Source organism: Equus przewalskii, chromosome 21 (genome assembly GCF_037783145.1).
Source record: "Equus przewalskii isolate Varuska chromosome 21, EquPr2, whole genome shotgun sequence".
Lineage (NCBI taxonomy): Eukaryota > Metazoa > Chordata > Mammalia > Perissodactyla > Equidae > Equus > Equus przewalskii.
Window position 1 is genome coordinate 7,286,833 of NC_091851.1, and position 16,841 is coordinate 7,303,673.

The window sequence follows — 16,841 nt, forward strand, 5'->3', positions numbered from 1 at the left end:
CATAAGGCATAATCAACTCTTAAGCCCCAAGAGGGAAGCTGTGATGCATTCCTATAAAGCAGCAGTCCACAGGGCTGTAATTTAGTTTTCTCTCTTGCTTATCACCTTTTAATTTGTTTTTTTTTTTTGGAGGAAGATTAGCCCTGAGTGAACTGCTGCCAATTCTCCTCTTTTTGCTGAGGAAGACTGGCCCTGAGCTAACATCCATGCCCATCTTCCTCTACTTCATATGTGGGATGCCTACCACAGCATGGCATGCCAAGTGGTGCCATGTTGGCACCAGGGATCCGAACCGGTGAACCCTGGGCCGCCGAGGTAGAATGTGCAAACTTAACCGCTGCGCCACTGGGCCGGCCCCACCTTTTAATCTTAAATGAAGTAAAGCTTCACTCACATCTATAAATTAGTCACTCTTTTCCCCTCAATACGCCCTGCAGTTCGGGTTGGTTTGGAGGCACTGAGCCCCTTCTAAACATAACCCAGCCCATCCAAAGGGATCATGAAGGACTGTTGCTAAGCCAGAAAATATTCACTTCATCAGACAGACTGGGTTTCTGTGCCTTGAATCCCGTAGCAATTAAGCCCCATGGAATTGATTTCCTGCCATTATTTTAGGAAGCACTTATAGATGCTACTTTTGTTACTTCAGTCTCTGAGCTCTCTTGCCTGTGCCTTGTGAAGTCACTGGATTCTTTCTCCTATGCCTGTGGTTTCATCATTTCCTCCCATTACTCTGCCTGTTGAGACCTCTGGATTACTCTTCCCAAAACTTTGACTTCGCTTTTACATGTTTTTGCAAGTCTTCACTCACACACAGGAGTGCTTTTTCAGAGTCTAGGGGAATCTGACCGGCTCTTGGTAGTTGCTTTGACCCAGGGCTATTTAGCAGTTCCAGAAGAAAACAGATCAGAGAATGAGATGCATGGGTGGTGACGGAAAATCAATACATATCAGAGGAGACAGAGAGGTTCACTGGGTTGGATGCTGGCTGACATCCCACAGAATAATGAGGAAATAGAAACGCATCTTCTATCTGAAGTCCCAAGATGAGAAACATAAGGAACAATACAGAGATGCTTACCAGATACCATTGCTTTGTAAAAAGAGGATCATTCATGTTGATGTCGATCTCATTGATGTCTCTATACCCTCGCTTTTTTCGGTTGAATCCTTCCTGTTGCAAGGCCATCTTTACCTGGAAAGACAACACTGGCACATTACCTGAAGATCAACCTGAACACCCCCCTTCTGGAATTCGTTTCCATGAACTCAAATCTCATTTGTACATAAGGAGTTTTTTTCTCAGCAGAAACCAAGTTCATCTCATGTACACCGTCGCTTTATGATTATTTTCCAAGAGCATTTACTTCTGCTTGCACTGAACTAACAGGGCTTGGTGGTGGCTCCAAGTGAGTTTCCTTAAAATAAGCATTAGATGGAGAAAAGTACTCTCAAGGGAGATAAGGTGGTCGGGGTTGTTAAGTGAATTAAAACAAAGCAATGGGACACTCACTTCTGTTAAAGAAAGGAGATTGATGTGGATTCAGGGAGAGAGAGAGAGAGAGAGAAAATTGCATAGATCATTTTTCTGGAAGGCTTCCCAGTCTGTACATTTGTTGACAGTATTGCACTATCACATTTGGGAATCAGCCAAAAACAACCAACCAAAAAAACCTGCCTGGCGAGCCGGCAAGTCCATAGCAAAGCTCTAGAAGGTAACTGAGGGACCTTTGAAGAGAAATTGATGGATCGTACTTGCAACGACAACACTTGCAATGACAACACTTGCAACGACAGCACTTCATTTTTGGACAGTCAGACAGAACCCCAGCTCCTTGGATGGAAAGTGAAACTTGGGAGCTGAATTAGCTCAAGCAGGCTTCTGGCAGTGGCCAGACGTTGTCCCAGTCATGAAACTTGCTTTCTCTTAGGCAATAACTCATTTATCATCCCAGTCTCTGAACATCTACAAACTCAAGGACTATGCAAATGTATAAAACGGTGTGTGTTGGATACTTAATTTTTCTTGTTATATTTTGCTGCTCAACATTAATTTCTCCTTTTCCCAAATCTTCCCAGTGTATTTGCGGGTTTACCTCGAGTCCACTGGGTTCTGTGCTGGTGGGAGTGAAATTAGAGGGACCATCTGCTGTAAAGAACCCGAAGGCTCCCTCTGCCTTAGAGGTGCCTCCACGGGGGATCTATCTCCCAGGATTTGAATCTTGGGAAAGTGATGTGAGGGCAGAAGGAAGCCTTGGAAGCTATTTGTCTAGAGCTTCATTCACCAGGCTCTCCCCGTAAAGATCCTTGTGATGGCTCCCACAGCGCAGCCCTCGGGTTCCCCCAAGACTAATCCTTCGGCCTCCCATAGATGGTGAGCTCTCCATACCTTTCCAACAAATTCTCTTTCGCTTAAGTGATCAGGAATCAATTTCTGTTGCTTGCACTCAAGAACTCTGATGTGGGACGAGAGGAAGACAAGAGGATCCAAATCAAGAGCGATGGCAGGAAGGGAAGAAGGAAGAGACCACAGATGTGGCTGAAACCCTTCCCCTTGCTACCGCCCTGGAATGTGGAGGAGCAGTGTGGGAGAGAAGTTCCCTACTTCCTCGCTCTGCACTGATACAGAAGGCCTGGCGCTCATTTGTCAGAAAAATATTAACTCGACCAGAGACTCTATGCATGTAGAAAAGAGCTGGCAGGTGTGGCCTTTGCTCTGTGGGTTCTTACGTATTCCAACAAGAGATGTTCATTGTGGCACAGTTTAAAAACAAATCCCCTCCACAAATAGCGAAATAATTGGACAAACGGAATGGATAGGCATTTTTATAATGGCAAAAATCTGGACACAACTCGTGTCCATCAAATGGAGATAAATTATGATTCAAATATACATACACGTATACTTATGTATACACGTGTGTATTATACATATATCTTCTGAGAAACAGATGCCAAGATGCGATTAAATGGGCAAGGATTTTAGTAGGAGAGAAATGCAAGAAATTGTGATGCAAGTCTGACCCTGTAAAGAAGAGGGTGACGAGATTGGGCAAAAGTGTCCTCAACTGCCCCATAGTCCAAGGAAGGTTTGGCAAGGCTGTGGGGGATCCAGAGCTGGCTGTCAGAGGACCCTTGAGTCTCCCAGGGCCAGGCCGGCCTGAGTACCCCTGCCATGCTCAGTCACTGGCTGGAGCAGCCATGGGAAGCGTGGCCTGTTGCCAACACAGTGATAGATTTCAGAGAGCAGCAGCTGGGGTCCTTGGTCAATTGCTCTCCCTGAAGTCAGAGGTCTGCGTGGCATATTCTCACAGCTGCCACAGAATAGATATGTACATTTATATATGTGTCTCCGTGCGTGGGTGTATTCGTTAATGTAGAACATGTAAAATGTTGAAGTAAATGTAATTCTCAACCTGTAATGGGCCGCAAAGTGCTCCTCTTAAAGCTTTCTTTCTTTTTTTTCTTTTAAAGATTGCCACCTGAGCTCACAACTGTTGCCAATCTTCTTTTTTCTTTCCCCCCTGCTTTTTCTCCCTCAATCCTCCTAGTACATAGTTGTGTACTTTTAGTTGTGGGTCCTCCCAGTTGTGGCATGTGGGACGCTGCCTCAACGTGGCCTGACGAGCGGTGCTGTGTCCGTACCCAGGATCTGAACCCGTGAAACCCTGGGCCGCCGAAGGCGGGGCGTGTGAACTTAACCACTTCGCCATGGGGTCGGCCCCGAAAAGCTTTCTTTTACTGTGGATGCAAGTATTCAAATAAGAGCATCACTTTACTTTGGGAAAGAAAGAGCCTGAATTCGGCCATCTCATCTTCCCATTCTGAAGCCACAGCAAGGCCTTTATCTGCTCTACTCACTAACAGGAAGCCTTGACTGGCCTCCAGTGAGGGACTCCCGTTGTAGTGGATCCATTGCCATGAATGACCCCGTTGAAATGGCGCCTTTCCTTTGCTAAGCAAGGGCAATCTCCACATGGAAGGTTGAAAACTCTCATCTGTAGGTTGTTTCCCAGCAGCATAAGAACAAGAAGACTCCCATCAGATTTCATCTTTTTAAATAACGGTGCAGGCATGGCTATGACAATATCACTCCAAACTCAATTAGACCAAGTGCATTCTAATGAAAAGACTGTTTAAATTCATTTCCATAAAATTAATTTTTAATTCCATAAATTAGGTTTTAATGGAGACCAGCAATGCTTTGGAATGCTGCATTCTCTGGACACCACCCCTCCTTGCAACTCAGAGGTGCCAAAGTATGACTTAGGTGTCTGTGATTTTGCATCTTGTGTTACTGAAAATTAGGAATCCTAAGACGGCAGAGGGCTTTCTGAGCCAGTTTATCTTCGTGTCCTCAGTGAAGATCACACTTACAATTCCAAGAGGGATGAACACCTTTAAGACACATACTTTTACTTGTTACACACAAATAACTGAACAGGTCCCCCCCCCACAATGATACCATATGATACCATCAATTGCTTTTATTTTTCTAAGTTCTTGTCCTATCCTAATTTGCATTTAAACCTAATTTTTATGTAATAGTAATCATACTGTAGATAGAATTGTGCATTCTTTCTTCACTAAGTATCCTACCATAGAAATTGTAATATGTGGCTACATATCTCTCTTTAATTGTTTATGGCTACCTAAATATTCCATAGAGTAATGTACCCTAATTTACCCAATGATTTCCTTCTTATTGGCCATTTGGATTGTTTTCTATTATAAATGAAATTGCCATGAGCAGAGAGATGACGTTATAAACTCTTTTTAAAGACCTCTGGAGAAGATTTCAGTGTTACAATTCTGTGTATGATAAAGCCCTTAATGTCAGAGAAGTGCTAGGTCCTAGCATCTATATTCCTTCCTCACATTATAAAAGGCCACTTTTATTCTCTCTCCTTTCTCCTCTGAATTGTAACCTTTCACATACAATGCCTTTCCTTACCACTTAGATCCGGCACCAATGACATGCATACAGCTTAACTGTAGGTTCTTGGCTTCTCAAAAAAGAATGCAGAGTTAGCTTCGGTATTTAGTTTTATAATGCTCCCCCGAGTTGGTTCATTGAACTAAACATTTATACAAACAAAAAATATAAGAAAGCAGAAGTGTTTGTTACTGGGTGTTGTTTTCTAATAATGAACAGATGGATATTCTACAATTCTGGTTCATCTTTTAACCTTAATTTGGCACCTGTGCACAGTACAAATTATACCCGAGCAACTCTACCCGCTTCCTTCCCTCTTCCAGGTTCTTTCTTCAAGTAAGAATTTTTCAGTCAACAAATGTTGTTGTGCGTCTACAATGTACATACCAGGACGAGGCAGATGTGATCCCTGCACACTGCATGCTATTTTACGAGGTACGTAAATGAGGTGTTTTACTACATTTAATCTTCTCAACAAAACTGTAGAGTGGCTATGGTTACAGCTGAGGAAAGAGAGACTTAGGGGCCATTGTCTGACAGTTGAGAACATGGCAGAGTCACTCAGGTTGACCAATTCTAAATGCTGTGAACTTTCCACCAAGCCACACTGCCTCTCCCTAATCATGGAACACAGTTAACCTTGCTGTATCTGGGACAGCTTAACCATGGATGTAACTCTCTAAGGATCGGGGCCCGGATCCCTTCCCCATTAGGCTGATAATTAAACAGCTGCTAATTAGCATTTACTGTGCTGGGCAGGGAGGGGCCCAGAGAAAGGGAGCAAAATGGGAAACCTGCCTCTAAAGGGTGTGAGGAGCATCTTGGCTTGAAGTGGACACAAGAAAAGAAACATAAAACACAAAACTGACATGTTCCTGAAAAGACTGAAGTTTATGAATCTATCATGCCATTGATTGTGTCACACTATTATTTTCTGTACTATCAAAAATTATTTTATTTACCACTCTTATGGGGTGAATTGTGTCCCTCTAAAGGGGGTTTACTGAAGTCCTAACCTCCAGTACCTCAGAATGTGACCCCATTTGGGAATAGGGTTGGTATAAGAAATTTTAATTTTCAAGTATATGGGGAAGTCATTCTGGTTTGAACCTGATTTGGCCTGAATTTTATTTTAACCAGAGCAGCCTGACAAACATGCATTGCACACCTGCTTTAATGGTAAAGAATGAACTCTTTGAAGATAAAAAAATTCACGCCTCTCCTCCTTTGACACCAGCACTCTTTAAAGATACAACTGAATGCCTCCCTTCCCATAGCGCCAAGGCCATGTTGACTCTCTGTGTACCTGCTGATCTGGAACAAAATATCTCCTTGAAGCCTTGAAAGAATGTACCTCTGTCGTGCTTCTGAAATGGTATATGACTGTGCTGAAAAACACTCGGCTTCAGAACACTTTGCACTCCTGGGCTATAGTCTTCAGTTTGACTTGAATAAAACTCTCTACTACAGAATGATTATTGATTACTTGTGTCAACAGGGTCATTGCAGACGTAATTAGTTAAGATGAGGGCATACTACAGTAGAGTGGGCCCCTAATCCAATATGGCTGGTGTCCTCATAAGAAGACAGAGAGACACACAGAGAGAACACCAAAGAAAGACGCACAGACACACAGAGTGAAGCCACGTGAAGGGGGAGGAGGCAGAGATGCGAGTTATGCTCATACGAGCCAGGGAACGCCTGGGTTACAAGAAGCCGGGAGAGGCAAGGAAAGACCCATTCCCAGAGATTTCAGAGGGAGCGTGGCCCTGCCCACGCCTCGATTTCTGACATCTGGCCTCCAGACCCGTGAGCGAATAGACTTCCGTGGGGTTAAGCCTGCCAGGTTTTGGTACTTTGTTATGGAAACTAATACAACCACTACAAACTAAACCATGTCACAATGATTCCTTCTCATTTGTAAACTTTATTTTGTTTCTGTTTTTTTTAAAAATTATTTTATGGAGATCATATTGGTTTATAACATTGTGTAATTTCAGGTGTACGTTATTATATATCAGTTTCCGTATAGATGGCATTGTGCTCACCACCAATAGTCTAGTTTTTATCCGTCACCATACACATGTGCCCCTTCACCCCTTTCGCCCACCCCCACCCCCTTCCCCTCTGGTAACCTCTAATCTGCTCTCTTTACCCACGTGTTTATTTATCTTCCACATATGAGTGAAATTATACGATGTTTGTCTTTCTCTGTCAGGCTTATTTCACTTAACATAATACCCTCAGGGACTATCCATGTTGTTGCAAATGGGACAGTTTTGTCTTTTTTTATGGCTGAGTGGTATTCCATTGTATTTATACACCACATGTTCTTTATCCATTCATCAGTTGATGGGCACTTAGGTTGCTTCCACATCTTGGCTATTGTGAATAATGCTGCAATGAACAGAGGGGTGCGTAAGTCTCTTTGTATTGTTGATTTCATGTTCTTGGGATAAATACCCAGTAGTGGGATAGCTGGATCATATGGTATTTCTATTTTTAATTTGTAAACTTAATTTTGTATGTAAAGTACTCTTATAATTTCATTTGGCAAAGATTTCCTCTACCATATACAACTTTTGAAAACAAACAAAAGAAGGGAAAATGTTAGTAAGAACAAATTGGTTGGGATGTTCCTAAAGTCCTTCACATATGGAGTGTAACTGAGAGCTGTCCGTGTCTGTTCTCCTCACACAATATTGTCCTCTGTGCCATCAAGCACGTTGGTGATCAGCATTTCTCGTGAAACAGTGCTCCGCTATTGTCTCCAGGATTTTCCTCCAGGCTGCCAATACATATTCTGCACATTCTGAGGCACTGGCCTAGGCAATAAAAATTCTGTCACTCTTGTCATTTGCTGAGAGCAGTTGAAAAGGGCATGCAAAGAAACGTGCGTTTTAGAATTGCTAACGCATAATAGTTTTTGCTTTTCCAGATTTTCTGATGGCAAACTTTTGAGTAGTTAATCAAAGTACACCTTCTCTCAGTTTGCCCCACCCCAGGACTGGAACCCCTAGTAGGTGAACTGGGAGAGAGTCACCCATGGAACCAATGAGGTTCGGTAGAAAGAGCCCTGGGTGGGGAGTCAGGAGCTCTGGTTGTGGCGCCACAGAGGTGGGACTGCAACCTGCACCCGTCCCTGCCACTCTGTGTCTTTGAGCATAATAGGGACCTTTCTGAGACTCTGTTTCCTTATCCCTAAAATGGGAATACTAACTACTTCTGAGGGCTGTTTCAAGGAACGAATAATGTCAATTGCTGTGACACACCCAGCACAGTGCCTGGCACATAGTAGGTGTCCACAAATGTCAGTTCCCTTTGTCAGTCCTCTGGTCAGCTGTCCTCCTGGAATGCACATCAGATCCCCTGGGAGCTCTAACGCTGCCACACCCAGGCCACACCCGGACCTATCAGACTCTTGGGGGTGGGGCCAGGATCTGCATTTTCTCGAACCCTCCAGGTGATTCCAGTCTGCCCCAATGTTGACACTGTCTTGGAGGCCCGTTTTCTTCCTATGTGAAAGGGCTGCTCCACCAGTCAGAGTTGTGGGGAGGAGCCAGGTAGAATCCTCACTTGGTAAAGAGATCTGCAGATGTGAGGACTCATGGCCGTCACCGTGCTGAAGGTGTCTCTCCAAGACGATGGCGGGGAGGTGCCCACTGCCTCAGCCGGCACCCTCCCGGGCCTGCCCTGCCATCGTCCTCCGGTCTCTCTCTCTGGAAGGACAGGGTCAGACTGGCTCACTTATTCTTTAATTGGGCTGGCTATCAGAAGCACCTGGGTGAGCTGCTGCTTTAATTAACTAAAACCTGTTATTTTAGAACAGGGATGTAGGAAAGAAAAAACATAATTCCTCCTCCACCTCTCGAAAATCCCTGTTGACATTAAAAAAAGAAAAAATAAGGTAACACGTGTCATGGGTAGAAAATTAAAGCAGTACGGAAAGTTATATAACGCAAAGGGAACATTTTATTCTCCTCTCCCCATCCCTGCTCCCAAATAGCTCTTCCTCAAAGGAAACCACTTTGAATAACTTCCTGTGAGTTTTTCCAGAAAATGTTTCTAAGTATGCACTAATACATATATATAGAGAAAGAAGGAGTTTTTTAATAAACGATATGTTTAGCATGATACTTTTATAGTGTAGTGGGTCAAATATTCCCCCTAAAATGTATGTCCACAACATACATATGTCCCCCAATTATATGTCCACGTCCTAGTCCCTGGGACCTGCGAAAGTGACTTTATTTGGAAAAAGGGTCTTTGCAGATGGGATTAAGTTAAGGATCTTGAGATGAGATCATTCTGGATTATCTGGGTGGTCCCTAAATCCAATGACACATGTCCAATGACAAGCGTCCTTCTAAGGGACACACAGAGAGGAGGAGAAGGCCATGTGAAGACGGGGGCAGAGACTGGAGCGATGCAGCCAACAGCCAACAGGATCTGGAGGAGGAAAGAGAGGGGTCTCCCCCAGCCCCTGGGGTGCGCAGCCCTGCAGACACGCTGATTTTGGACTTCCGGCCTCCAGAACCGTGAGGGGGACAGTAGAAGTTGTTTGAAATCACCAAGTTGGTGGTCATTTGCTATGGTAGACATAGGAAACTAATACAATGAAGTAAATTTAAAAGAGAGTTTTACATGTATACACATATTTAAAATATTGACATGTAATATCCACATGCTTAATATCTACATATAGATATATAAATATATAACTAGCAGATTTATGTATAGTGCATATATTATATATACATAATACAGATATTATCTATTGTAATACAGATATAATGTCTGATAGTATCTCTTTTAAATTTACTACAGAAGGGTCATGTTAACAGAAATTGTCCTTAAGGAAAACTTTCTCATTCTCTTTAACAGATGCATATTATTTCATCATGTGGTTAAAGCAAATTTAATTATCTTGTCACCTATTGAAGAGTACTGGTTGGCTGCATATTTTGTGGTTATTGTGTAGTTCCACTCAATGCTGCCCTGAATATCTTCACACACACACTGGTGATGTTTTTCAAGTCTGTCATTAGGATAAATGATAAACAGTAGGATTGCTGGGTTGAGGACTCAGTGATTTTAAATTTGCATTGGGCAATTATTGCCAAATGCCCTCCAGAAAGTTTGCACCAAATCTCATGCTCACAAACAATTTGTGAGAGTGGGGGGAACTTTAAAAAACTACGGATCTCATGGGGCTGGCCCCATGGCCGAGTGGTTAAGTTCGCGTGCTCTGCTGCAGGCAGCCCAGTGTTTCGTTGGTTCGAATCCTGGGTGTGGACATGGCACTGCTCATCAAACCACGCTGAGGCAGCGTCCCACATACCACAACTAGAAGGACCCACAACAAAGAATATACAACTATGTACCGGAGGGGCTTTGGGGAGAAAAAGGAAAAAATAAAATCTTTAAAATAAAAAAAGACTACGGATCTCAGATACCCTAATGAGGCTGTCCTGCTCCTGCGGGGCTGGGGTGCAGCTCAGCAGCGTGTACTTTTAAGAGGTCCCAGTTGAGTGTGCTGTGCATCTTGGCCTGAGAACTTCGGGAGGAGCCAAGCTCCAACATCTGTCTCCTTTGGTTCTGTGATGGATCCAGTGAGGCAGGGGTTCCCAAGCCCGGCCCACAGCACAATCGCCGGGGGAGATTGCAAAATGAGTCACTGGGGGTGGGCCCTGGCCTCAGTGTTTTTTTTCTTTCTTTTTTTAAAATTTTATTATTTTATTAAGGTCACATTGGTTTATAACATTGGATAAATTTCAGGTGTAAGTCATTATATTTCGGCTTCTGTATAGACTGCATCGTGTTCACCACCAAAAGTCTAGTTTCCATCAGTCACCATATATATGGGCCCCTTTACCCCTTGGCCCTCCCCCACCCCCTTCCCCTCTGGTGGCCACCAGCCTGTTCTCCGTATCTAGGGGTTTGCTTATCTTCCACATAAGAAGGCTCAGTGTTTCTTAAAGCTTTCCGGTGATTCGTAAGCAGCTGGGGCTGAGAAACAGTGCTGGGGGCTCCTCTGCTCCTCCCGCTTCTCTCTTGTCCCCATTCTGACACAACACGGGGAAGAAACTGAAATCAAATTAAACTAGAGATGAGCGAGAGGGACACAGAGCATCGACATCAGACAACTTCCAGAGGGCTCGCTCTGGTAGAGACCAAACTCAGATCCATAAGAAAATACATTCCATTTACTCATTAAAGTCACATCTCCCATGTTCGCCTAGCGCGAGCTGGTGGGGGTGGGGGGATGGCGGGCTGGGGGTGGGCAGTGGGAGGAGTAGCAAGCAAATAGCAAAGTTTCTAAAGAACATGGATCTTCTATTTATTAAAAACCTCTTCATTTGCACAGTAAATTACCTAGCACTTACTATGGGCTTAGGACTTTTTTCCTGATAGGTTAAAACAGAACAAAAATAGCTATTCCAAGAAGCATAGTGCCCAGCGTGTTAACTAGAACACCCGTGGGTGGGCTTGAAGATGCGTCCACATAGCACTCAGGATTAAAGCTGACGTCCGAAGGCCCATCTGGCCCCCTGCCTGGTCGTCCTCCCCAGTGCTGCTCTCCTGGGAAGGGGAGAGGACCACGTCCTTTCTGGTGTGTGCTCACAGACGTGGGCTACCAACCCGGAGAGAATCTGTTCTTCCTCTCTTGAGATGCCAGAGGCACGCTCGGGGGCTTTCCTTTCAAGCTTTGAGCTGCTGGGGAGAACTGAAATAGATTGAGTTGGGTTTCTCTCATGGAAACGATGATATATATTTACTACTATTTAGGCACAAGATTGACTTCTATTTAGTATAAAATGTTGTGGAAAAGGAGGCAGTGTGGCATTATGGATGAGAGTTTGGTCTTTGGGACAGGCAGAGACATGTTACAGGCCTTGGTGTACCTATTGGTCACTGGCTGTGAGATCTCGAGGGAGCTACTGAACCTATTTAAGCCTCAGTTTGCTCAGCTGTAAAATGGGGATGAGACCTCATATGGACTAATGTTTGTTGAGGGCTGACTGTGTGACAGGTGGTACTTTATGCACTTTTGGTACATCTTCTCAGTTATTTTTTTACAGCAACCTCACAGGGGGTTAGGAATGAAGGCGTCAAGAGGTACGTGGCTGGATAAGAGCCACGCAGGTAGCTCAGAGCAGAGCTGTGCTCCCGACCTGTTAGGAGCTGAATCCTATTCCCCTGAACATTCACATGTGGACCTTCTAAGCCTCCAGTACTTCAGAATGTGACCCTGTTTGAAGATAGTGTCTTTAAAGAGATCATTAAGCTAAAAAGAGGTCCTTAGGGTGGGCCCTAATCCGATATGGCTGGGGTCCTAATAAGAAGAGGAAGTTTGGCCAGAGGCGCACAGAGGGAGTGCTGTGAAGATACAAGGTGAAGCTACACCATCTCTTAAGCCCAGGAGAAGGGCCTGGAACAGATCCTTCCCTCATGACCCTCAGAAGAAACCAAGCCTGCTGACACCTTGATCTTAGACAACTAGCCTCCAGAACTTCGAGACATGAATTTCTGTTGTTTAAGCTGCCCAGTCTATGGTCCTGGGTTACGGCACCCTAGGAAACCCATACAATACCCCATCAGCTGGTTGCACAGTCTGTGCACTTCCCTACTGCACCATGGTGCCTCTCTGCTCCCCCTACATACTCAGGTTGTGGTGAGGATCGAATGAGATAATGCATACAGACACCTGGCCCATAGTACATGCTCAGTAAATGCCTGCGATTCCTACTCTAGTTATTGCCAATGCTGTTGTAATATTTCAGGCCCTGTGGAAAGGCAGTGGGATGGTCCTTGTTTTACTCTACCTCAAGCAGGCCTGTCTTATTCTAAAGCAGCCCAGAGGGCCTTTGATTCATTCTTCTTGTCCTTAGCTAGTTGAAGACAAATTAAGCATAGTGGGAGAAACCAGCTAGAGTATATGGTCACGTGTGTCCTGAATGCAGACAGCCCACCCGCAGGAAGAGCACATCTCCAGCTTGTTTTGACTTCGCCTTTCTGAGGCAGCGTGTTAGCTCAGGGTTTGAACCGATGAGCTGAACACATTTCAGAGAAGAAACCCAGGAAAGCCATTGCCGAGGGTGCTGTGGGAGATTATGGAGGATGGAGGCCATTCCCAAGCTCAGATGTTCTAGTTTATCTGCTTTGCCATCAACCGCTGGCCTTGCTTGTCAAGATCCAAACAGGGATCCAGAGATGAGAGGTTTGGGGAGCGACAACGTGACTCAGGGAGGTCAATCGCTGAGGAGGGAGGGAGCAGGCTGCGAACAGTCAGGCAGTCTGGCTGCTTAATTTCCCCCTTGAGCAGGCAGGGATGACTTTTTGGAAAGCCCAATTATAGACAAATCACAGGGCTTAACTTTTCAAAGAACAGGGAGTTAAGCCACAATTACAGCTGAATGCACCGTATTGATTGCCCTGTTTAGAGAGGTTTGGCCATCTTGCAAGAATGATGACAATCAATTGAGGAGAGAGGATATGGCTGCGTGCCACTGGCCACGGTTCCAGTCCCTGCGTCTCAGTGACAAGATATTAACAAATTGCTATCTATCATCTAAAGCCCTGTATACAAGATGTACCATGAAATAAGTCAATGTAATTAGGGAGGGGTCGAAAGATGTTTCAAGTGGAGTAAGGTGCAAAGGCAACCATCGGGGATGCCTTGAGAAGGTGAGATTCCAGCCCTCATGTTTGCTGGAAGCTGTGTTTGGGGTTGTGCTTCAGCGTGATCTCAATCTTCCTCCTGCTCCTGTTTCCAGGACGGTGAAGGAACGTCATGAGTTGGATTTAGGGGATTCTTTTAAGGAAAAAGATGTTGGGTACTACGCCAGATGTTGAGGAAGGCTTGGTTAGACTGGGGTATGCTCGAGAAGACAATTTTTCAGAGATGCTAAGAACCCCTAAATGCTGTCCTTGGCCAAAATGACACGGACTTCTCAATGAGGTTCTCCTGAGAGGTGAGTGTGGAAAACAAGCAAAGCAAGGCTGTCACTATAATATATTAATAGCTTTGGATACGAAGTAGCCAAAGAGAGCCTACCTGGGCCGCTTGGACAGCTCTGCCTCCTATTGCAGGCGGGCAGAAGGACCTCGGGCTGACAGAGAAGGTTCCCTGGAGGACATATGGGAGAAGAGGGGAGTGAAGCGAAGGCTCTGCCCCGTCCAGTCCAGCTGTGGCCCAAACATGTCCTCACACCTGACCGGCACTCAGTGCTCCAGCTTCCTGGGAAGGCGCTCGGGATGAGAGGTAACGAGAGAGAAGGTGCTCACAGCGCCCAGCTGGGAACGGATGGCTCCAGCACAGCCCAGGAACACAGATTCCCAAAGCTTCGAGCCCTGCAAACCTTCACCGTGATGCTGGTGTGCAGTCTGGTTCTGCTTGTGAACTAGAAGGAGGATGCTCAGGGAGGTGTGTCCAGGATGCCTCGTCCCCATTCTGTGCTGGAGGGAGGGCTCAATAATGTGCCCTCAATAATGTGAAGGAAAGGATGAATCTCACCGAATATGCAGTGCAAGTTTCACTAATTATGCTGTCTGTGGCTGACAAGCCTCTTTAGGGAGAGCTAATAGCGTCAAGGGTGCCCGGCTTAGTCCTGTGGATTGATTACTTTCATTGTGTTTCCATGGCCTCAGGGTGAAAATGACGGTACCGCAGCCCCAGCTGCTGCCTCACAAAAGTGCGTGAGGATAAGGGGGGAAGGATGGAGAGTGTGGGTGATTTGATCCAAAGTCCTGACTCTACCAAGTGCTGAAGCCCAGACACCAACACAGTGCGGCGCGGTGAACGAGCACTGGATTTGGAGCCAGAGAGAACTGGGTTTAGGTCCTGGGTTGGTTCGCTCCATATCTGTGTGTGTTCTAAGGTAGGTCCCTCGAATTCTCTGAATCATGTTTTCTTCATTTAGAGTGGGGATTGGCAAATCCAGCCCAGTGCCTGTTTTTAGAAACAAAGTTTGTTGCACACAGCTTTGCCCGTTTGTTTATGTCCTGCCTCTGGCTGCTTTCACGCTGCAATGGCGGAGTTGAGTAGTTGCAACAGAGACCATATGGCTCACAAAATATTTGCTCTCTGGCCCTTTACAGAAAAAGTTTGTTGACCTCTGATATAGAGCATGGAGATGATGGAATTCTCGACTGTGCAGGCTTAATGGTGAGGATCACACAAAGTAATCTTTCCTTGTTGGGAACTATGAGACATACTATAAATGTTACCATCTGTAATTATGATGTATAATATCTATGGAATCTGTCTCATCTATGAGGGCGGAAGCAGGGGCAGAATTTTGAGTAGTGGTGCAGATGATGTGATTTGGGGGCACAAAGAAAGCTTCCAGTGACCCAAATCACCTCCCCTGAGGACATGCACACTGACTGAATTCCAGCCATGAAGAGTTAAGCTTTAATTTTAAACCTTCATTATCCAGGTTGATTATGTCTCTGAAAAGATTTGGAAAACAAGTCCTCTGGGACAGGCCACTCATCCAGGTGTTAGCACTTACCAACACTCGTGCACGAACTCTCTAAGGAGACAGCCTTTCTCAAAGATGCTAGTTGAGATTGGGGAAAGGAAGGAACGGGAGTTAACGGAAAAGATAATTTTGAAACTATTGGGCAGTTTCCTGTAAGCCAGGGAGAAGAGCGACAGAAAGCAACAACAAAGGGTCCAGGGCTTAGACTTGGGGGCCACCAGAAGAGGAAGGACTAAGACAAGGAGGTGAGAGGGCATGGTGGAAAACCCTCCCAAAGTTCTTTGATTCTATCCACATTATTTATGCCTGGTGTGTCTTCTCGTGGAAGGATACACTTACCACTTTTTGGTATTGACAAATGTTGCAGTATTGTTTCTTCATAAGTTTTCAGAAGGGGAACAAACCAAAAAGCTGTCTGCTACAGAATACAAATGGATCCTTAAAAATGCTGAATCTGCTTTCCTTTAAAAAACTCTGAAGAAGGTTTGATTTCTGGATGAGGACAATAGACTAAAGAGTTAAAGAGAAGGGAAGATGCACTTCCGCAGTTCTTTTTTCCTAAAGGGCATCTCTTTTTTTATCTTCCTCAAAGGTTAACCCCTTTGTCAACAGCAATGCCTTGTCAATTCTTTTTTCTCACTGGTATTTCATTAGTTGCCAATGGAACAATTCCAGGTTGACAGGGTGGAAAAGAAAATGTCTGTTGAAATTGCCATTGGTGTATGTCTGAAATATTTGGGGGCTGGTAACTGCATCCCCCACACTAGGCAGCTGGAGAGTAATTCACGTGACAAGCCAAGCAGCCCACAAATGACAAAACAGCAACAAGGAATAAAGGTCAGAGTGATTGATTCTTAACACACTTCTACTTATGCACCGAGCACCCAGTGACGGGGCGTTAATGAGCCTCAGCACGGTGATGCAGAACAAATGAAGACGGTAATGAACCGACTTTGCAGTAGTGCTCCTGGAAGGAACAGGACCAGCCGTGTGCGTAGATCTGACCTCTGAGAAATGCCAGGAGAAAACCGCTTTCATTCTGCAATGTCTTAGTTCTCTATGGCTGCTGTAACAAACTACCAAAGTTTAGTGGCTTAAAACAATACAAGTTTACTCTCTTACAGTTCCAGAGGTGAGAAGTCTAAAATCAAGGTGAGGGCAGGGCTGTGTTCCATCTAGGGGCTCTAGGAGGTCTGTTTCCTTGCTTTTTCTGCCTCCTACAGGCTGCCTGCATTCCTTGGCTCTTGGCTGCCCTCCTCCAGCTTCAAAGGCAGCAATAGTGGGTCAAATTCTTCTTCTGTGGCACGGTCTGACCTCCTCTTCTGCCTCCCTCTTATACACCTTTGTTATGGCACTGGACCCACCCAGATAACCCAGGATAATCTTCCTATCTTAAAGTCAGCCAGTTAGCAACTTTA

General features: G+C 45.0%; 1 protein-coding gene across 1 annotated transcript in view; it reads right to left on the reverse strand.

Moving 5' to 3' along the window:
• The window catches only part of PCSK2 (proprotein convertase subtilisin/kexin type 2), a 262,007-nt gene that overhangs the window by 121,480 nt on the left and 123,686 nt on the right, over positions 1-16,841 (reverse strand). The window contains exon 3 of the mRNA XM_070588775.1: positions 1,082-1,195. Within this exon, the coding sequence (XP_070444876.1) occupies positions 1,082-1,195 (114 nt within the window). The remainder of the gene's footprint in view (positions 1-1,081; positions 1,196-16,841) is intronic.